The sequence below is a fragment of the Pipistrellus hanaki genome (genome assembly GCF_964339955.1).
Source record: "Pipistrellus hanaki genome assembly, chromosome: 15".
NCBI lineage: Eukaryota > Metazoa > Chordata > Mammalia > Chiroptera > Vespertilionidae > Pipistrellus > Pipistrellus hanaki.
In genome coordinates, this window is record NC_140517.1 from 23,732,402 (window position 1) to 23,753,991 (window position 21,590).

The 21,590-nt window shown below is 51.3% G+C and overlaps 1 protein-coding gene across 1 annotated transcript; it reads left to right on the forward strand.

Moving 5' to 3' along the window:
* The first annotated feature begins 2,097 nt into the window (after positions 1–2,097).
* Positions 2,098–18,141, forward strand: KLHL36 (kelch like family member 36). Its single transcript, XM_084905567.1, has 5 exons — positions 2,098–2,624; positions 4,751–4,829; positions 9,416–10,489; positions 11,975–12,132; positions 12,930–18,141. The coding sequence occupies exons 2-5, from the start codon at positions 4,767–4,769 to the stop codon at positions 13,483–13,485; spliced, it is 1,851 nt and encodes a 616-aa protein (XP_084761693.1). The 5' UTR covers positions 2,098–2,624; positions 4,751–4,766; the 3' UTR covers positions 13,486–18,141.
* Positions 18,142–21,590: the final 3,449 nt, after the last annotated feature.

Below are 21,590 nucleotides of genomic sequence, written 5' to 3' on the forward strand. Positions count from 1 at the left end.
GCAGAGCTCACTCAGAAGAATGCGATGGAACTTAACCTGTGCCACTGCCCCTCTTGTAGCCTAGACACACAGTCCTTCCATCACGCACAAATCCTTGTCGCATCCTTGCTTAGCACCAGAAGTGATCCATCCACAGCCAACCCAGAAGTGTTGCTATGGAGAGGGAGGTGACAGAGCCAGCCTAGCCTGGCAGGGGGTGGGCACAAAGTACCTCGCTGGAACCATCCATGGAAGGGGCTAAGTGGAGTGCTGTGTCTAGAACAGAAGGGACAAAGAAAGGCCTTGGGGGTGTACCTGTTTGTGCTGACTCCCAACCCGTATTTTTTCTTCTTTTCGGACATGTCTTCAGTGGCTGCATCTAGCCATGCTTTATGCAGCCCTGAAAGTTGCTCTAAATCCCTTCAGGAGAAGACAGGGAATAGAAAAAGAGAAAGAGAGAGAGGTTTTTTATTTGGTTTGGTTTTGTAAAGTTTTATTGAAATACTAGAGGCCAGATGCATGAAATCCAAGCAAGAATAGGTCTTCCTTTGCTGGCTGCCAGCAATGGCTTCCCTCTGGCACCCAGGACCCAGGCTTCCCACACAGCCCGGGCTTCATCAGGAAGGACATCCGGTCTAATTAGCATATTATGCTTTTATTATTATAGATAAGTCACATATAACACTCACCCTTTTATTTTTTTATTTTTTTAAGTATGAAAGTTTTTAAAAATATATATATTTTTTATTGATTCTTTACAGAGAGGAAGGAAGAGAGATAGAGAGCTAGAAACGTCAATGAGAGAGAAACATCGACCAGCTGCCTCCTGCACACCCCCTACTGGGGATGTGCCCGCAACCAACGTACAATACATGCCCTGGACAGCCACACACACATCCATATCCCCTCTCCCCCAGCCCCTGGCAGCCACTAATCTACTTTCTATCTCTATGGATTTGCCTGTTCCGGACCTCTCATATCCGGAATCATGCACGTGTCCTTTTGCATCTGGCTTCTTTCATTGGGATAGGTTCAAGGTTCATCTTTCTGTAGCAGGACAGATTGGTTGGTGATGGTTAGATCCATTCATTCCATAAATAGTCACTGAGTGCCTACTGTGTGCCAGCCCTGGGGGCTAACTAAGCCAGAGACCCTGCCCTGGAGGGTTTCTACTGGCTGGAGCAGGGGTGGGGAGAGGGGCGACAATAAGCCAAAGAAAAAGAACATGATTTAAAATATTAGATGGTGGGTCAGTGGATGGAGTATTGGCCTGCAGACTGAAGGGTCCCAGGTTCAATTCCGGTCAAGGGCACATGCCCAGGTTGCGAGCTTGATCCCCAGTAGGGGGCGTGCAGGAGGCAGCCAATCGATTATTCTCTCTCATCTTCTCTCTCTCCCCCCCTCTCCCTTCCTCTCTGAAATCAATTTAAAAAAATTAAAATATCAGACACTAAAGTAAGAGAGAGGGGATGTGGCATGTAGAATATATATGTAGAAGGTCAGGGAAGGCTTCACCCTGGGATGAGCGCAGGGGACTTTCCAGCAAAGACTGAAAGGAGGTGAGAGCAGCTAAAGCCGGTTTGGCTCAGTGGATAGAGGAAAGGTCCCAGGTTCAATTCCAGTCAAGGGCATGCACCTTGGTTGCGGGCACATCCCCAGTAGGGGGTGTGCAAGACTCAGCTGATTCATGTTTCTAACTGTCCCTCTCTCTTCCTCTCTGTAAAAAATCAATAAAATATATATTTTTTTAAAAAGGAGGTGAGAGTAGAGATGCCCTCAGGTGCCCCTCTGGCCCTCAGCGCCCGGACACTGTCACTTCCCCGCGGGACTTTGCCCTTCCCGTCCACGCCGTGTGCCCGCGCCCGGCACAGAGCGTGACACCCACCAGGCGTTTCGCGCGACCGTGGCGGCCCCGCGCGCGCCCCCCGCCCCCGGCGCAGGCCCCGCCCCGGCGCACTCCCGGCCCCCAGCGCACCCCCCGCACCCCTCGGGCACAGGCTCCGCCCGGGCGCACCCCCGGTCCCCGGCGCAGGCCCCGCCCCAGGAACAGGCCCCGCCCCGGCACAGGCCCCGCCCGCCGCCGCTGCGCCCGCCCCCGCCCGCCGCCGCCATTGGCCGCACGCGCCTCTGCTCTCGGCCTCGCACTTCCTGGCGGAGCCATGGCCGCGCACCGGGCCGGCCCCGGGGCTGCGGAGCCCGCGCCCCGCCGCCCCGCCCGCCCGGCACCCCCGCCGGGAGCCCCCGCGCCGCGCCCGTAAGCGCCTCCAGGCGGCCTCGGGCCCGGACCGCCGCGCGCCGCCGTCGGGGGGCGGGGGCGGCCTACCTGGGAGGACCCGGACCCGGCGAGCGCCTCCCCGCCGGGCCCCGCGGCGCCCCTTTGTGCGGGGCAGGTGTGCGGCGGCGCGGGGAGGGGCCGCTGCTGCCTGGGCTCCGGCCCGCGGGCGGCCCAGGTGAGTGTCCCCGCGCCCCGCCGGGGGCGCCGGCCCGGGTGCGTCCCGGCTCCGCCTCCTCTGCTTCCTCCGCTGCCTCCTTGCAGCCGGCTCGAGCCTGCCGGGGCGGCCGTTGTGCCGGCAGTTCCGCCGGGGGGTGCCGGGTCCGAGCGAGCGACAGGACAGCAGCGTCCCCCGGAGACCCTGCGGGCGACGGTGAGTGCCGGCGGGCGGCCGTGTGCATCTCCACGACGTGTGTTCCCCCCGAGCGCTGAGGGCGAGCAGGTTCTGGGTGGAAACCCCGAAACCCGGGGCAGAAGCTTGGAGAAGAGGCTCCCTGGGGACCCTCCGGGCCGGACGTGGCCTCGGCGCCCGTGTTTACGAAGATCTTGGGAGCATCCTGTCCATGTGCATGAAAGCACGGAGGCAGCGGACACCCGACACTTGTAGAAATGGGCCCCAAACCTCTTGCCCGGAGACAAAAGGGAACCCACACAAGGGGAAACTCTCTGGAAATCTTGGCCTAGAAAAGGAAGCTTTTCTCGCTCCTGGCGCACGGAGCCTCGGATTGCCGCCTGGAGTGGTGGCGAGAGGGACCCGCCGCCTCCTATGGTGTGACCTTGGGTGAGCCCCTCCTCCACGGGAGCCTAAGTGTCAGAAGTGACGGTGCCACCTGCCTCTGGGGTGAAGGAGAAACAAGGAAGTGAGGGGTGGGCAGTAGGCACTGCACGAATGCGCTGCCCTTCTCTTCCCTCTCAGCGTCCTCCAGCTGCTGAGGACCCCCCCTCGGGAAGGACAGGGGTGGGTACAGATGGTCATTGTCACAAAGTTGCTAATTTGTCAAGTTGTCCCTATCTCTCCTCCGGGAGCTGGACAGACAGCGTAGACTGTGCCTGAAGTTTTTCCTCCCTTGGGGATACTGGAGCTCTTCCCGGCCCCCCTTGTACCCCCCCATGTCCCAGGTTATCTTGAAACAATGCAGACTTTTTGTTACATTGGGGGGGGGGGGCGGTAATTAGCAAAGATTGTTTGTTCAGTAGGTAACAAATTGACTCTCTTCAACTCCGCAGGAAAAAGAATTCTTCCTGAAACCCTCAGTCCCAGCTTGTAACTTGTACCCCATGTTGCTGGCTCAGTTCCTCCTCTGCTTCCCCTGCCCCCCACCCCCCAAGTCTCCCAAAGGCTGGCTCTGTGCTGTCAGTGAGTCGCTTGGTGTTTCCAAGCTGTAAGAAACCTCAGTGTCGCCTGCTAAATGGGCCCATTTCATAGACAAGACCCTGAGGTCTAGAGAGATTAACATGCTTCATGCTCCGTTTCCTGCCTGCGGGCTTTTTTCTTGTCCCTTCTTTAATTTTTATGGCCAGGCGGAATAACCTAGGGGTTAAATGCATGGAAGGCACTGTGGGTTGGAATCCCAACTCGGCCAGCTTCTTCCTGCGTGACACTGTCTAGTGACTTCGCCTGCTGCTATCGGTTTCCTCCTCCACTAACTGAGGATAATAATAGTGCTGGCCTCGTGGGATTGTTCTGGGGATTAAGTCAGGAAAGCACGTAAACCAGAGCCTGTTTCTAGAACATGCTTTATATATGGCAGTCTTCACCGCACCACATCCCCAGGGTCACCATGTGGTCTTTTCGAAGTGAGACACTCATAGACTGGGTCCCATTCAGCAGAGCATCACAATGAAGGGCTCGGGTTTGGTTCCCAGCCATTTCCCACCCATGTGGCCTCTAACTCAGTATCCTCACCTGTCAAATGGGATAGGTGGCCACAGAAATCTTTTCTCACTCGTGGCACACGGAGCCTCGGATTGCCGCCCGCAGTGGTGGCGAGAGGGACCCGCTGCTTCCTGTGCTGTGACCTTGGGTGAGCCCCTCCTCCCCAGGAGCCTGAGTGTCGGTGCCACCTGCCTCAGGAGTGAAGGAGAAACGGGGTTAAATGACACAGCACATGGAAAGAAATCCCGTCACTGGGTTCCAGGGTCATAGTCCGCGCTCTGAAATAACCCTTGTCCCTATAACCTTATTCTAACCAAAAGGCTTATGTAGGTGAGATCAAGCATCAAAAGGTAGGTGTTTGTAGGAGGTGGTTTAGCTAAAAGACGTGGTGTCAGATTTTAGATGCCAAAGGGACACTTGCTAAATGTGTCCTAACAACCTGATTTTTTTCGAGCTCACAGCGTGAGTTCTCTGTAGTACACTGCTTTCCCTCCCCCTGTCCTCCGTGTGACTGCTGTCACCTTTGTTGTCATTGCTGTGGTGGAGCAGAGCCCGCAATGAATGAATGACCTGGCGGCGGCGTCACTGCCCCTGTGTGCTCAGAAACCCTGTTCTTGTTGTAGGACTGGGACCGCTCTTATGATGGAGGGAAGCCGGCTGACGAGAGTGTCTCGACCCTACAAGATCAGCGAGTCTTCAAAGGTCTGTGAATGGTCGCTCACCCGCTGTGCAGATTGCCTAGGAAGTGTGACACTTTCCTGATGAGCTCACTCTTAATGTATAGGCTTGTTTTCTAGTGGTAGTTAGTGGTGTTAATCTCCTTAGAGGTAGCCTAGGCCAGGAGTGGAAGAATCATAAAATCAGAGAGCTGGGAGGGCGACAGATGGGAGAGACACAACTCAACTCATTCATTCTGCACATGGATGACATGATTGGGTCAGGATAAAAGCCATGGGATTGCCATTCCCCACTTGGGGGCTCGAAAACTCCAAGGACAAGTCCATTGAGAAGCCAGCACCGACCTTGTAGTGGGGGCAGCACATTGCAGACCTGGATGTTAAGGGCCCAGGGTCTTCTCCCGACATGACTTTCTGGGGCCGTAGGAGTGAGTAACAGTGGCTCCCCTGGGTGGGACTACCAACCTGTGTCACACTGGGTGTATCAGAACCACCCTGGGAGAAGGGGAGGGTGTCTCATTAGAAATGCGTGTCTGGCCCACCTCGTACCTGCTCAGTTAAACTTGGAGCTGGACCTGGGAATCTGCCTTCACCAAACTCCTCCAGGCCTGGGAGTAGCCCTCTCCCCACAGCGGCCTAAGTAAGGATTGGGGGCCTGGTTTTCAGGACAGTCTCCACTTCATACATGTCAGTACCACCCACTTTTCTTTAAAAGTGGCCCTTTTTGGAGATTCAAGTTTATGGTTACCTTAGATCATTTTCAGTGAGGCCAATATTTTCCCCAAGGGGGTGGGATTGGTTTGAGGGGTATGGAAAGACTCTTTTTATAATTAAAGCACAGCTGTGCATATAGTACACGCATGGACAAACAGAATGTATTCACAATTTCATGGGGAATATTAGAAAGAAAATCTTAAAAGAAGATTGGGGGGAGAGGAGGAAGATTGAGAAAGACCATATTAGATAAAGGGAGTTGTGGAAAGACCCTGGATTTGAGAGAAAAACGAGAGAAAGCGGTTCTACAGATGTGCCTACAAGAAAGCGGGGCTGTAATTTTCAGGAGAGGCCGGCCTCCTGAGAAACGGTTTCCTATTTCCTTTGCGTGTCCCGGGAGGGCTTGCCAAGCCTGGCTTTATCTGCTGTGAAAGCCCAGGAAGGTCTCCCTGCCGTCTCAAAGGGGCTTTGTCTCAGAGCTTGGCTGCGGAGACAGTGTCACTTTCTAAGTTTGATAGCGCTGAAGATCTTTGTCCCTGAAAGCCAGACTCTGAATTGGTTTCTTTCTGAATCAAAGCTTTTAGGATTAGGGTTCTCTATCCCTTGCTTGATTGCATTTATAACATAAATGCTATAAGTGTACTTTGATTTTCTAGACATTAACACACCCATGTAGCCTGTACCCAGATTTAAAAAAAAAGAAGAAGAAGAAATTACCAAACCTCTCCAGTCCCTACATTGCCACTCTCTGGACTTCCAACCCTGCAGGTTTGCCTGCCCTTGAACTTTATGTAAATGAACCAGAGGGCAGGTGCTCTGGTTGTGCCTGGCTCCTTGCACTCAGCATGATGCAGCTGAGATTCTCGCCCAGCTGGTGTGTGTAGGGGTAGATTGTTCCTTCCCAGCCAGTTCATTTAACTCTTCTAAAATGTGTTGGTCCATGTTGATGCTGCATTCTTCTATTATGAGTACCCCATACTGCTGCGTCTGTCCAGGGTTAGCTCCTGAGTCCCACCATGCCTTGCCTCTGATAAAAGCACTGACATGGAAAACAAAGAAATAACCAGGATTAATACCATCAGAGAATGTTGGAGGCCGGGGCTTCGAAATCATACAAAATACTGCAAGTCTGTTACTGGTGTCCCTTTAAAACTGGGAAATCATCTTGTCTGCTTTTTGAACGTTCTGTCTGCAGCCACACTGAAATAACCAGGTACAGAGTTAAATGCACCTGCTTAGCGTGGAGACCCGGTTTTAGAAGCAGCGCTGCCCTCTTCCCTGCCCTGGCTCCCTGCAGCAGATGGTGCCCCTCGGCAGCTGTCATCCGGGCTCTCTCCGGTCCCCGCCCCTTGGAGCTGTTTCCCTTTTTACTCAGCAGAGTGGGGTCATGTGTACCCCAACTGAAGCATAGAGTCTCGGCAGCCTGCTCAGCTTAGAGACAACCAGGGGCCCAGGGTGGGCAGGCAGCCCACCTGATGCCCCTCACTCACTCCTCTCGGGACACCAAGGCTTTCCTATTACAGGGGAGCCTGCTGCTGCCATTTATCATTTCCCTCCTTCGGTCCACGCCTGAGAGGGGCCCCAAGCCTGTGTGTGTTGGAGCCCAGACCATCCCTGCTTAATTAGAAGCCAAAACCAGGCCAGCCTGGCTCTCTGCTACTAAGCAGGATATGCAGAGCTATCCATGTATAGGACCCAGGAGAAGCCGTCCTGGAACATGAGAGCAGTGAGTCTGGCTCTCTCAACTTGAATGGGAAGGAAGCTTTCGTCTGGTGTCCTCATCAGAATGTGAGGCCGCTGTCCGTGCCTGCGATGTAGGTGGAGCGCTTAATGTTGGGATTACCCAGACAAGGCCAACAGGCAGGACCACGGGGAAATAAAGGACCTCAATTATAAGTGTGTTAGAGGCAGTAAGGAGCAGATTTGGAAGGGAGGCGGGGGAATGAAAACCACTGCTGTAGGGTAGACGTTGACAAGAACCTGTAAGAATTCGGGACCTGGAAGCCAGTCTCACAGCTGAGCCCTCAGTCCATCTTCCTCTTCTCCTTTTCTCACCTTCCCCTTTTTCAGGCTTAGTGCCCAGCCAGCCCCTTTCCTCAGTCGCCCTCAAATCGACAGACTCCCTAGCTGATGTTTCTGAAGGCCTGTTTTTCCCATATTGAATGTTCTTGTTTTTATAGTGAGGAAATAAGCAAGCGTGCAGAATCCTGAACACCCAAAGCATAATTAGTTCTCCAAGGATTTAGAAACTTTTCTGGGTCTAACATAGTTTTGTATCCTCAAAAGCACCTGGCAGGCATATAGCACGGAATAAGTGTCTGCCGATCTGAATCTATGGAATGGATTCCTATTCATTATGCATATTAATTGATTTGTTCATTGCAGTGTAGCGTGGTGATTACAGGTCTGGGCTCTGGAATCAGACCTGCCTTCAAATCTCAGCTCTGCCGCAATCACAGTGGGGCTTCGGGCCAGTTTCTTTGTCTCTCTGGCCTTAGTTTTTCTCATCTGGAAAAATGGGAATTATAATAGATGTTCTCTTGGAGGGTTTTCATGATGCTCGAATGAGAGTGCGTGTCACGTGCACGGCACAGTGCAGGCTACATGTAAGCCCCCAGAAAAAGACAGTGTCTCTGCGTTTCACATTCAGTGTATCTCTTTCAACCCTGGCAGTGGCTGGGGAAGCCGTGTTTCTGGAATGAGGGTCTCCAGAGCACTTAGTTTGGATCGCTAGAAATGGGGGTCTCCGTAGCATCTCCGTAGCATCGCCACATGCCTTTCTAAGACACAGAGAAAGCTGTCTTTCCCGGCACAGCGCCTCAGTGGGGATTGCTAATTACAACAGCTTTCCTTAGGGAGGCTTTTTGCCGTGACACCTCAGCTCCTCAGCCACCTGAGTGGTGAGTGTCCTCATCCTCACCTGTGAGATGAGGACATGGAGGCTCAGAGCCTCCTCGTGGCTCAGCCAAGATCGCATCGCTAGTAAGTGGCAGAGCTGGATGCAAACCTCAATTTTGTTTGACCTTAAAGTCTGCGTCTGAAGCCACTTCTCTATCCTGACAGGACAGCATTTTTCAAATCTGTGTGCCCCTGAGCCACAGGAAGGAAGGGAGGGAAGGAAAAAGGAAACCTTTTAGGAATGTTGTTTATAAAGAAGGAAAATAGATAAGGGGAAGACCTGGTAAGAGGAAGAGAGGAAAGAAGGAAGATTGATTTAGGAAATTCATTTACAAAGAAGAAGGAAGATATATCCCACATGTGTCAAACACAAGGCCCGCGGGCCAAATCCAGCCCGCCAGGCCTTGCAATGTGGCCCGCACCGCGCTGTCATCACTGCACTCCGCTGTCAGTTTATGACATTGTCAGTTTATGACTGTTCAGTAAACCATTCGGCCCGCGATTTAGGCTGGATTTTAGATTTTGGCTCCTTCTCTGATTGAGTTCGACACTTATATCCGATACACATAAACACTCTTGTTTCCTGCAATGCACTGTATTTTATTTCCCAGGCTCCTTCAGTCCACTATATTTACTTGTTAATCCTCACCTGAGGACATGTTTTTCCCATTGATTTTTAGGGAGAGTAGAAGGGAGGGGACAGAGCGAGAGAGAGAGAGAGAGAGAGAGGCATTGATTGGTTGCCTCCCACACATGCTGACTTGGGCTGGGGATTGAGTCTGCAACCCTGGTATATGCCCTTGACCTGAATTGAACCTGTGACCCTTCAGTCCTTGGGTCAGCACTCTAACCACTGAGCAGCTGGCTAGGGCCATTCCACTGTATTTTACATGCTGGTTGTGTCCCACTAGATTGACTCCTGCAGCAGTGAGGGGGCAGGTTGGCGCGCTTCCCCTCTCTGGGCCCGGGTTCGAGCCCCTGACACATGGTCTCCCACAGGTGTACCGCTGGTCTGAGCACTCAACCACAGTGCTGCAGCGGCTGAATGAGCAGCGTCTGCGTGGCCTCTTCTGTGACATCGTCCTGGTGGCCGACGAGCAGCGCGTGCCAGCTCACCGTAACCTGCTGGCCGTGTGCAGCGACTACTTCAACTCCATGTTCACCCTGGGCATGCGTGAGGCCTTCCAGAAGGAGGTGGAGCTGATTGGTGCCTCCTACATCGGCCTCAAGGCCGTGGTGGACTTCTTGTACGGCGGGGAGCTGGCCTTGGACGGTGGCAACATCGACTACATCCTGGAGACGGCCCACCTGCTGCAGATCTGGACCGTGGTGGACTTCTGCTGCGAGTACCTGGAGCAGGAGGTGAGCGAGGACAACTACCTGTACCTGCAGGAGCTGGCCTCCATCTACAGCCTCAAGCGGCTGGACGCCTTCATCGACGGCTTCATCCTGAGCCACTTCGGCACCCTGTCCTTCACTCCAGACTTCTTGCAGAACATCTCCATGCAGAAGCTCTGCGTGTACCTGAGCAGCAGCGAGGTGCAGCGGGAGTGCGAGCACGACCTGCTGCAGGCCGCCCTGCAGTGGCTGACGCAGCAGCCGGAGCGCGAGGCTCATGCCTACCAGGTGCTGGAGCACATCCACTTCCCGCTCATCCCCAAGAACGACCTGCTGCACCGTGTCAAGCCGGCCGTGTGCTCGCTGCTGCCCCGGGAGGCCAACTGCGAGGGCTTCATCGAGGAGGCGGTGCGCTACCACAACAGCCTGGCGGCCCAGCCCGTCATGCAGACCAAGCGCACGGCGCTCCGCACCAACGAGGAGCGCCTGCTGTTCGTGGGCGGCGAGGTCTCCGAGCGGTGTCTGGAGCTCAGCGACGACACCTGCTATCTGGACGCCAAGAGCGAGCAGTGGGTCAAGGAGACACCCCTGCCGGCCCGACGGAGCCACCACTGTGTTGCCGTGCTGGGGGGGTTCATCTTCATCGCCGGCGGCAGCTTCTCGAGGGACAATGGAGGGGACGCGGCGTCCAATCTTCTTTATAGGTATGACCCCCGCTGTAAACAGTGGATCAAGGTGAGATTAAAGCCAGATTCTTTCTTTACTCTTGAGGACTTTTGCTCTCTCTTAACCTAACCTTGACCGCCCCTCCCTTCTTTCTGGCCTTGACTCGTTCCTGCTTCTGAGGAAGGTGTGATGATAAAGTGAGGAGCCACTACTTCCCACCCTCCTCTGTGCCTGAACCTGGTTGGGGGAGCGTGGGCTGACCTGCAGGGTCAGTCTAGAGCTTTCTGCACCTAGAAACGCCGCTCTAGGTCTGTGCTTTTCTAATGTAGTAGCCACCAGCTCTGTGTGGCCGCTGAGCTATTGAAATGTAGCCAGTGGGACTGAAGGACTGAATTTCACTTTAGTTTACATTTGTGTGTAAATGGCCACACGAGGTTAGTGGCTACCCCATTGGATATTGTCAGGCTAGAGATTTGACCATAGTTCAAACATTCCTCCCGTGACTCAGAGTCCCGGCCACGCTCCTCTTTGGAAAGGTGTGGAGCTGGCCTCACATCCGGCAGGTACGGTGGCCAATTCTGGGGAGAGCATGGGTCTTGGCGTCAGACCTGAGTTCACATCCCAATCTGGCTGAGTTGTAGCTGGGAATTTCAGACTGGTCCCTTTTCTTCTCCAAATTTCAGCTTCTTCCTCTGGGCTTGGGTGGGAGAAGGGCGTTGGCCTTCCAGGTTCAGGGGCTGTATGTAGCTCACGTTGATAGGCCAGTACCTGGCAGAGGTGAAAAAGCGTTCCTTTCCCCCCCACAAACACCTCTCTAGACCTCATCCATGAAAGTCGGTCTCAGTCTTTATCCTCATACCTCAGTGGCTTTAACGTGGTTTTGTTCGGAGCTCAAAACTCAGAATGGACTCTGCTGATCTTTTTATTTATTCTCGAAAATCTAAAACCACCCACCAAGGTGTAAATGCTGACACTGGAAAGAAGCTCCCGGCTTTGGAGCCCGTCCTCCAAAGCTCGGTGGCGGTGGCAGCCTGAACGATGGTCTCCTGCAGGACTGTGTTGACTTGTGTGTTCTGCTTGGATTATTAAAAAAAAAAAAAAAAAAAAAAAAAAAAAGTTGGGTCTTCTGCTTTTCAATTTCCTGTTGAGTTCTACTTTCTGCCTGTTAACACAATGGCAATCAGCATTCATTAAAAACCTATCTGAGAGGTTGTCAAGAGGAAAAATGATTTAAGAAATCACTAAATGAGCAATGATAAACTTTGTCCTCAGAATTCAAGTACATGAGGCTGGCCTTGTGGTCAAACAAGTTTGGGGAGCCGTGTTCTCCAAACCCCTTTTGGGGATTGGCTAATGTCTCAAGGGTCCTTGGGGATGGAGAAGTCTGTCGGAAAGGACCCTTCTTTCTTTAAGTTTAACTCCCTTCCGCCAGACTCGTTGGCCACTGCCTTGCTCTCTGGGCTGGTTCCACAGAACGCCGCTGGGAAGTGGTGCTGGATGTTGATGCTGTCCAGGGTTTGGGGAAGGGAAGGTACAGGTGTCTCGCCTCCGCAGGTGGCCTCCATGAACCAGCGCCGCGTGGACTTCTACCTGGCCTCCATTGAAGACATGCTGGTGGCCGTCGGTGGCCGGAATGAGAATGGAGCTCTCTCTTCAGTAGAGACCTACAGTCCCAAGACCGACTCCTGGTCCTACGTGGCCGGCTTGCCAAGGTGATGGGGGGGTTTGGGGCGAACTCTTCGAATGTGACGACTTTTGGATCACCTCACTTTCTGGATTTTAAGCCTTCTAATACCAGGAAAACTCTCTTGGCTTGTAAATACCAGAGAGTAGACCATGAGAGGCAGAGGGAAAGTCAGTGCTCCTGTTTAGGCTGACCCCATACAAGTGTCAGCTCTACCGTTCAGACAAAAGGTTTCTCAGTTTCTGAGTCTATTCACTTCCTGAGTTCCAGTGGATAGGTACCCACCATTACAGACCCACACAGAGTAGTGTCCCTGCCCTGAGGTCCCTGGGCTCCACTGCGTCATCCCTGTCCCTGCCTCCGAACGGCTGGCCACCACTGACATTTCCTGTCTCCCTAGTCTTGACTTTTCAGAACCTTATGGTGGAGTTGTACTTCACTTCATTCCCCACTGCTATATAACTTGGTCAAATACATGTGTGTGCCTCAGTAGCATGCTGTTGCTGTTTCCAGCCTTATGAGAAGGAAAGCAGTCCTGTGATTATGCCCATTTCTCAGGTGGGGAAGTGGAGAGGGGGCAGAGCTGGGAATTCTCTCCCAGGCAGTCTGACTGCACAGCTGTTTACTCCCTGTGCGGTGACAGCTGCCATCTATAAAGAGTTCACAGGGTGCCCACTCCCTGCATTGGCCCCTCAAATCCTCACACGCCCCTCACAAGACGACAGGTTGTCCCCGTTTTGTGAGGAAAAGACTGCAGCCTCGGCTCTTGGAAGCCCCGCCCAGGACAGTACTGAGCTCCCTCTCTGTCTCTGTCCATCCCCACAGGTTCACCTACGGCCACGCAGGCACCATCTACAAAGACTTCGTGTACATCTCGGGGGGCCACGACTACCAGATCGGCCCCTACCGCAAGAACCTGCTGTGCTATGACCACCGGACGGACGTGTGGGAGGAGCGCCGGCCCATGACCACGGCGCGGGGCTGGCACAGCATGTGCAGCCTGGAGGACCGCATCTACTCCATCGGGGGCAGCGACGACAGCGTGGAGTCCATGGAGCGCTTCGACGTGCTGGGCGTGGAGGCCTACAGCCCGCAGTGCAACCAGTGGACCCGCGTGGCCCCGCTGCTGCACGCCAACAGCGAGTCGGGCGTGGCCGTGTGGGAGGGCCGCATTTACATCCTGGGCGGCTACAGCTGGGAGAACACGGCCTTCTCCAAGACGGTCCAGGTGTATGACCGCGAGAAGGACAAGTGGAGCAAGGGCACGGACCTGCCCAAGGCCATCGCCGGCGTGTCTGCCTGCGTCTGCGCCCTGAAGCCACGGCTGGAGGACAAGAAGAAGAAGGGCAAGGCCAAGAGGCACCAGGACCGGGGCCAGTGACCCTGCCGTGCCTGCTGGGACCTGGTCCCCACCGCCACCTCCCAGAGCGTCTGCGGACCAGCAGCGACTTCATAGAACCCTGGAACCATTATGTATCCCTTAGCAGCTTTTTTTACTTTTATGATTCTTAGTATTTCTATAATACCGTAATCGATTAAATATTCTACGTAACTTTACATATTATCTTGCTTGAGTAATTAAATCTCGGCCCAGACAGGAAATATCCCCTTATGTCTATACAGGGCTTCTCTCCACATTACAAATTTTGGGGGATACTGCAAGCACCTCCCCCTGAGAGTGGCTAGGGCAGGGGTTACCTAGAAATGTTTTGTAGCGGAAACTAGAGGCTTCGGTGGAACATTTCTGATCCTCCAGCCCTGAGCCTCCTCAAACCTGGCGGAGCTTTTAAAAATGCAGAGTCCGGGACCCCGCCTCAGAATGCCTGCATCTAAAACTACCAGGAGTGATGAAGGGAGTGGCTGGAAACTCTTTAACCAGTTCCTGGCGTGGCTGAGCATCAGCCCCATTAGGGAATCACTGGCAGGGTCAAGGGCATTTGTTTCTGTAAGTGGGGACACAGGGACCTGGCGAGGGTGAGAGAGTGACCAGGGCTCACCAGGTCAGCCAGGGACACCTGGACTTCTCACCTGGGAGGTGTCCCCCTTGGGATTTTCTTATCAAGTGGCCGTTGTTTCTGAATACGCCATTTTCCTGGTAATCTTCCTGAATTCTAAAAGGGTTTAACTAATCAGGGAAGAAGGGAGAACAAGGCCTGCAGCTCTTTATAAGCATTATTCTACCATTTGTGCTTTTTATTTTTTTAACTTTCTCTTTTTCCTGGCACCCACTGTTTCTGATGTACTGAGCCCCCAAATCTACATCTATTTCTCAGGAAAGAAAAAGGCAGCACCCTAGAACTTAGCATTGTTCTCTGACTCCAGCTCCTAGAAGCATTTCTTGAAAGCCTACACAAGTGAGCGCATGTTAACCCCTCAGAAGGTTGAGAGTGTCTCACCAACTCAAGCGACAGGCCCCGGTCCCAGCCACCGGCTGCTAAGTAGTTCTGTGCTGCTGGGCAAATTCTTTTAATAAGTCGTGAGCTAGCTGTTTCCTCATTCATTAAGCAACAGGGTTAGAGGAAAAATGGCTAGGCTTCTCCCAGGGGTGAAACTCTTTCCGTCTGTATATGCTATTAAAATAGTACCTCCTTTTGAGATCTGTGACCACCCTGCACTGATTTCTGCAGTTACTAGAGCATCAAGAGTCTGTGCCCTTAAGAGTTTGAGACTACTGTCCCAAGGCACTATGTAACACAAAGTATGATGGGAGGAAAGGAATGAGATCAGTTTTAATCATGGGCCAAAGGAGGCATTAATGGTCTATACCTTGGCAGAGATGAGGAAAATTTCAAGATGCATTGTTAGCATTGATGTTAGAATAAGAATCTCAATTAACTTTATTTTATTTTTATCTCTTTACTGCACTTCCTTTCAAGGTTTTCCATGACTTTTATAGCAACCAGGAAAGCTGTGAGTGGGCGTTTAAAGCTTTATTACCCAAATGATAGCCCTCGATTGCTGGTTGGGAAAGCAGTCTGCATAGTTAGCTAGTTTCTTGTATATGGGAATCTCTCTAGAGGCTTACACACTGTTGAGAAGTTCTGCAAGGCATACAAACAAACCGAAAAACTACACTCTTACTGTGGCTTGACAACCCTTCTGGGTATTAAAGGCTCAGCCCTCCACAAAACACATTTTGCAGAACTTCTACAAACAATGGGATAGCTTAGCCCCTCCCTTTTCCAGGAAAGGGTTCCTTGCTCGGAGATCCTTTAGGAGGCACAGAATCTATGGTCTGTTCTCCCTTGCTCAGCCCAAGTCAAAGAGGTGGTCAACCAGAACCCAAGGGCAGGAGGGGAAGAGCTCATAGAAAGACTTTGTGCCTTGGGAGACAGATGGACTTTGACCTTGGGCCAGCTATCAGTTTGTAGCCTAAGCCAGCTGTTTTATTTTTGACCGCCAGGACGTGTCCCAGGATGCAGGCCTCTGGCCTCTGTTCTGACTTGTGCCTTGGTCTTACAATGTCCTGCGCCTAGTATTTTGTGATGTCTCTCCTCCCACTATGAAGGCACTTGGTGATCCACATGGCTTAGGAGCTAATATGGAGGTGGAGGGGACGTTGCTTGAAAGGTGGACTTGATAAGTAAGTGTCCTCTTGTGAACCAACTTCAAATAATTGGTGGTGGCTCCACTTACACTAAGAAAGTTCCTTGGAGTCTGTGGTGGGGCCAGCATGGTTTTCGCTGTCCATGTTTCAAGATGGAAATCACCGCTGTGCGGTCCAACTGAGAATGGAAGGAAATGGCTTCAACTCCGCTTGGCAGGCGGCCATTTGAACTGCAAAGTCTTGAAGGTGTCGTTTCCAACCAAAATGACAAAAGCCCAGATCTTTGCAGGCTGCCACCTTGAGATGAAAACAGCCACGTTTGCCACTGTGTCATCAAATTGTCAGCGCTTCAGGCGGAACTGTGAGAGTCTCTGGATCGTTTGTTTCCATCTTTCAAAATAAGTATGGTGGGCTTTTATTCAGATTTTGTTACTGTTTGTTTTGTTTTCCCTCATTTTTTAAAGAACTAGAGTTTAAACGTTATATTAGGTGTAGGTTTTGAGTTTGATCCTCATCCCAGTTGGAACTTGTTTGCTCTTAAGACATAAATGGAATAATGGGAGGGGATAGAAAAGCTGGAGAAACCCTTGTTCCTAAGGGTGGTCTTTCTGCTGTTGAAGTTATATGGAGACTGTCTCAGCAACCTGCTTGTATGGATGACTCAATCAGTATTTTTAACATTCTGCTACGTTAGCTAGACTACCGGGTAGAACTTCCAGATTTTGATCTGAGCAGGAAATCCATGTGTGTATTATATTCTGAATGTCCCTCCCCTTGCCCCTGACTGATAGGTGACCTGACCTCATGATGACTTAATAGAAACCCCAGAAGCCAACCCTAAGAGGTGTTCAGTTTTGGGTGGAAACCCAAATGCCAGAAGGGGGTGGAGTCCCTCCCCTGAGGTCCAGGGTCTCCCTCCCTCTGTGAGTTCAGGTGAGTTTACCTGTGGTTCAAAGTCCCTGGCTCCAAGTCTGGGAGTTAATAACCTTTTGGTGGTTTGAGCAATGTGGGTTGGGAGAGGACCCCCCCACCTCCCCATATAGAGCTGCCAGCTTCTCTCTACCCTGGTCCTCCATGGCATGTGGCTTGGCCAGCTCCAGCCCAAGCAGTACCTCACAGGCCTTTTAGCTCTTGGAGTGTTTTGCCAGAATCTCAGACTGCTGGTCCCTAACCTGGAGAGGCAGTTCCAGCCATGGCCTGGCCACATCCTCGCTGTCTCTGCCGATTCTGAAGGTCTTCAGAGGAAGGGGGCGGTGTCCTGGCTTCCAGGACAAACTTCTGGAGCACAGGGCAGCTCCACAGGTACATGGAGATCCTGCAGAGTGCGTCTGCCAGGCCTGGCAGTTTTTAAAGTTTTTAAAAATGTTTTGATACTTTTTGATACCATTTGCTAATAACCGTTTTGTAGGTTGCCTGCCCGGGTTTCCACCTCACTCCCTGGTCCCCACCCCCTTGAGCTTGCACTAGACAGCAGATGTCCCGTAGTTGGTGCCAGGATATTGCCCGCCTCCTGTGGCTTTGTCTTGGATCTTGCTCTCTCCCCCGTGGCTGTGGTCTGATACAACTCTTGAATTTTGTAAGGTCGCACATGGCCGATGAATATGAACCATGACTGTCTTAGGCCCCCAACTGAGCAAAAGGGCACTGTTAGCCAAGAGGACCCTCACTCCCTTGAGACCTCCCGTACTCCTTCCAAAGCTCCTACCTCAGCAGTGTGCACAGAGTTGAAAAGATACCTGAGGACAGATCCACAGATCACCTTTCTCATACGGGTTATTTCTCAACCCAGGGCATGGCTGGGGTCCTGATCCACTCTCATCCACCCATTCTTTCAAAGACATTTTAGCATGAAGACCACGGAATCTGTAACAGTGAACCGTCTTGCACTTTATAGAATTATGGCCCTCAGCATTGGAGGTTGTTCATTTCTTTGTGGGGTTTTTTGTTTTTGTTTTTTTTAACATGGATAGAATATGTGGCTTCTGATGATGTTTTAGGGATCTCAAGAAATTGTCTTTAGGTTGCCTTAGCTAAAAGAGTTGAGTGAATGTACAAATCTGGTGGGCGGCAGGGAAAACCCCTGGCAGGTGAGTTCTCTGAGAAAAAGAACGCCCTTTCCAAGTGACTGGAGGCCATCTTTACAGGTTTCCTTGAAATTGAAGGACAAATAAAGTCCTTTGGAATCAATCAAAGTTAATCATTACCATCAGCCTTCTGTCAAAACGAGTAAGATATTTGACAATTAAGTAATTCGTTGGGTATGTGCTGGCTACTAATGCTATCAAAATCTGTAATCATGTGCTTGTTTTTTAATTTGCTGCTTTTGTATTTGTAATTTTATGACACTCGAAGCTTTTTTGTGTCTTATTTCTTTATAATTAATTTCCTGCACGATGATTTTTTTCCCCTTTAATTCCATGCAGAGTATTCATTTCTCGAAACACATTAAAATGATTTGCCTGCTAGGATATGGCTTATTTTATAATTGCATTCGTAGTCTTGTGTGGTTATTGTAATGTTATTTAGTCCTATTTTCTCTGCCCAAATAAAAAAGAACCCCTTGAATGTTGAGGCCAAATATAATTTGGCAATTACCAGACTGCCTTTTAGTGTTGTGGGGTGCCTGGACCCTAACCCATCTGGATTCGGCTTTCATTGTTCTTCTAATTATTATATTTTGTGAGGAATTTCATTCAGATCCTTTATTGCAGCACTAAGTTCTCTGACCTGAAATGAAACTATTGTATTTGCTTAAATTCGTATCATTTGGGGTAATGGACTAGAAAAGGAAACTAGAAATCAGAGAAACATAGTTTATGACAAGCAATTTATTACCTTTATCAGAAAGATACAATAACATCTCTATAAGAACAGAGGTCATCCTATTCAATTTGGCTCCGTGGATAGAGTGTTGGCCTGCAGACAAAAGGGTCCCAAGTTCAATCCTGGTCAAGGGCACGTACCTTGGTTGCAGGCTTCTCCCCAGCCTGGGCTCTGGTCTGGACTCGTGGAGAAGCCAACCAATCGATGTGTTTCTCTCTGTCTTTCCCTCTCTAATCCACTGTCTCTAAAAGATCAATTGCAAAAATACCTGGGGTGAGGATTAACAACAACAACAAATAAGTAGAGAGATCTAGGGGTGTATAGATTTAGATAGACTTTCCCAGTGGTGGGCAAACTCTTAGTCAACAGAGCCAAATATTAACAGAACAACTATTGAAATTTCTTTTGAGAGCCAAATTTTTTAAACTTAAACTTCTTATAACGCCCCTTCTTCAAAATAGACTCACCCAGGCCATGGTATTTTGTGGAAGAGCCACACTAAAGGGGCCAAAGAGCTTGTCCAGAGGCATCAGGAGGGCTGGGCCTTCATCTGTGCTGGATGATGCTGGCCAGGAGCAGAGACTTCCCTGGTCTCCAGGGGACGCACCACAGCTGCCCCCGTTACAAACTACACCTGGGCTTGGTGTGCGGAGAGGACACAGCCGCTCAGTGTCTGAGAGGCCTCGGGGCAGCAAGAAGCACTGTGTGTGAGAGGAGGGCGCTGTCAGGGTAGCTGAGCCTGCCCTGTGCCACCACTGGGGCTGTGGCTATGGCTGGCATCAGAGGACGGTGGACCTGTGTCAGACACATGTCTGCCAGCTCAGACCCCTCTCTGTGGACTACTGGATGTGTGGCACTTTTCCATTTAAAGTCCCCACGTCCCTCTAAGATGCAAATATGTGAGCTGAAGGGTTAACCAAGGGAGTCCTTAACTTTCACTCCACCATCCGCTGAGATTGCTGTCCCCTAACTCAGATGGCAGAGAGGCAGCAGGTACCTGACAGGTAAGTCTGCATGGGGCTTGGGCCTGCAGAGAGGACCCTAACCCATCTGGTCAGAGCCCCCACGGGCAAGGTCCTCACCACACATGGACTGAGGCCGGGCCACTGTCCCAAGGACCTGTCCATATTCTTGAAGTAAGACCAGCTCACATAGCACCTTCTCCGTGGAGCTGGCTGGCTTTATGTTCAAGAAGGTGACACTGGCTGAACGTCTGCTCGGTGCCAGGCAGGCGCAGCTGCAGATTCGGGGGATGTGGTGGTGAACAGAACTCCTCGCGGGGAGAACAGAACTACAGGCAGGGCAGGCAGGGACAGGTGCCACGAATGGACTGAAACTCATCAAACTGTCCACTTCAGGTGAATACATGCCATGAATGGGAATTGCACCTCAACAAAGCTTTACTTTTTTTCCCTGTGAGGGACATGTGCATGGCAGGTGAGAGGAACCAAGGGCACTGGGCCAGAGAGGAAGTGGTGAGAAATGAGAGCTGGGAACAGCGCTCAGAGGAGGACCTGATCCCGTTCTTCCAAGGGAAGTGTCCTCTGCCCTTTCCTTTGTAGAGGGGAGGGGCGGGGCCAGGATAGAAGGTGGGAGACACTCTTGTCAGGAGGCCTCTGCCTTCATCTGGGCCTGGATGATGCTGGCCAGGGGCGGAGACCTCCCTGGTCAATTCCCCCAGGGAACTCACCCAGCTGCCCCAGTTACAAACTACACCTGGACTTGTCAGCTTAAAACAACAATTTATGTAGGTGGGACCCAGCTAGGAGATCCCACTGCTCCAGCCGGAGGCTCTGAGGTACAGCTCCACTCAAATGTCTGCTCTTGGGAAAGGCTGCCTCAGCAGGGACCACTGGACCCCCGGCCTTTCCCACATGGTGGTCTCAGGCCTGCAGAGTTCTCACCTGGCGGCTCAGGGCAACCAAGAGAGAATGTTCCAGGAGATAGGAAGTCAAAGATGCCCAAGTCCTTTTTCTAAAAATTAAATAAGGAACATGTACTCTGTGTGTGTCCAGGAATCTTAACAAACAGCCAAGTCATTATTCACTGAAAAATTAAAGGCCCAGCAATGGATGAATAGATGAGCAAAATGTGATCCATCCGTACAGTGGGATATTCCTCAGCCACACACAGGAACGAAGAAGCGCTGACACAGGCTGCAACGTGGACGAGCCTTATGCTAAATCAAAGAAGCCAGACACATAGGACCACATATTGTATACTTCCATTCATACACAATGGTCAGAATAGGCAAATTTATAGAAACAAAGTAGATTAGCGGTTGCTTGGGGATGGGGAAGGATTAGGAAGGGGTGTGGAGCAATTGCTAAAGGATAGAGTTTTCTCTTCGTGATGATGAAAATCTCCTAAACTTGACTGTGGTCATGGCTGCACATGTCTGTGATTATACAAAAAAATCACAGAACTGTACACTTTAAATGGGTGAATTGTATGTTATGTGAGTTATAGCCCAATAAAGCTGTTTAAAATATCACAGCAATAGCCAAAACTGGTTTGGCTCAGTGGATAGAATGTCAGCCTGCGGACTGAAAGGTCCCAGGTTCGATTCCAGTCAAGGGCATGCACATTGGTTGCGGGCACATCCCCGGTAGGGGGTGTGCAGGAGGCAGTGATCGATGATTCTCTCTCATTGATGTTTCTAACTCTCTATCCCTCTCTCTTCCTCTCTGTAAAAAAATCAATAAATATATATATATTTTTAAAAAGTAGAAAATATCACAGCAATAATTCACCCATTCTCTGAGTTCTATGTGTTGATCTCCAAGATAGCATAGGCTGAGAGCCAGGATCTCCCTACTTGGGTTCTAAAGTTGGGGACACCCTAGTCAGTTTGGCTCAATGGATAGAGTGTTGGCCTGTAAACCAAAGAATCCCAACTTTGGTTGCAGGCTCCTCCCTGGCCGGTGTCCTGGTCAGGGCGCATGCAGGAGGCAACCAATCTGTGTTTCACATTAATATTTCTCTCTGTCTTTCCCTCTCTCTTCCACTCTCTCTAAAAATCAATAGAAAAATATCCTCAGGTGAGGATTAAAAAGAAAACACCCAACATTAAAGTGGGGGACAAAAAGGTGAGAATAAAGGCAGCATTCATTGTG

Bases quoted from the DNA above. Each gene is read 5' to 3' on its own strand.
- KLHL36 (XM_084905567.1), top strand. From the start codon at position 4,767: ATGATGGAGGGAAGCCGGCTGACGAGAGTGTCTCGACCCTACAAGATC. The intron at 4,830-9,415 runs GTCTGTGAATGG...GGTCTCCCACAG, and splicing joins AGATCAGCGAGTCTTCAAAG to GTGTACCGCTGGTCTGAGCA. The intron at 12,133-12,929 runs GTGATGGGGGGG...CCATCCCCACAG, and splicing joins TACGTGGCCGGCTTGCCAAG to GTTCACCTACGGCCACGCAG.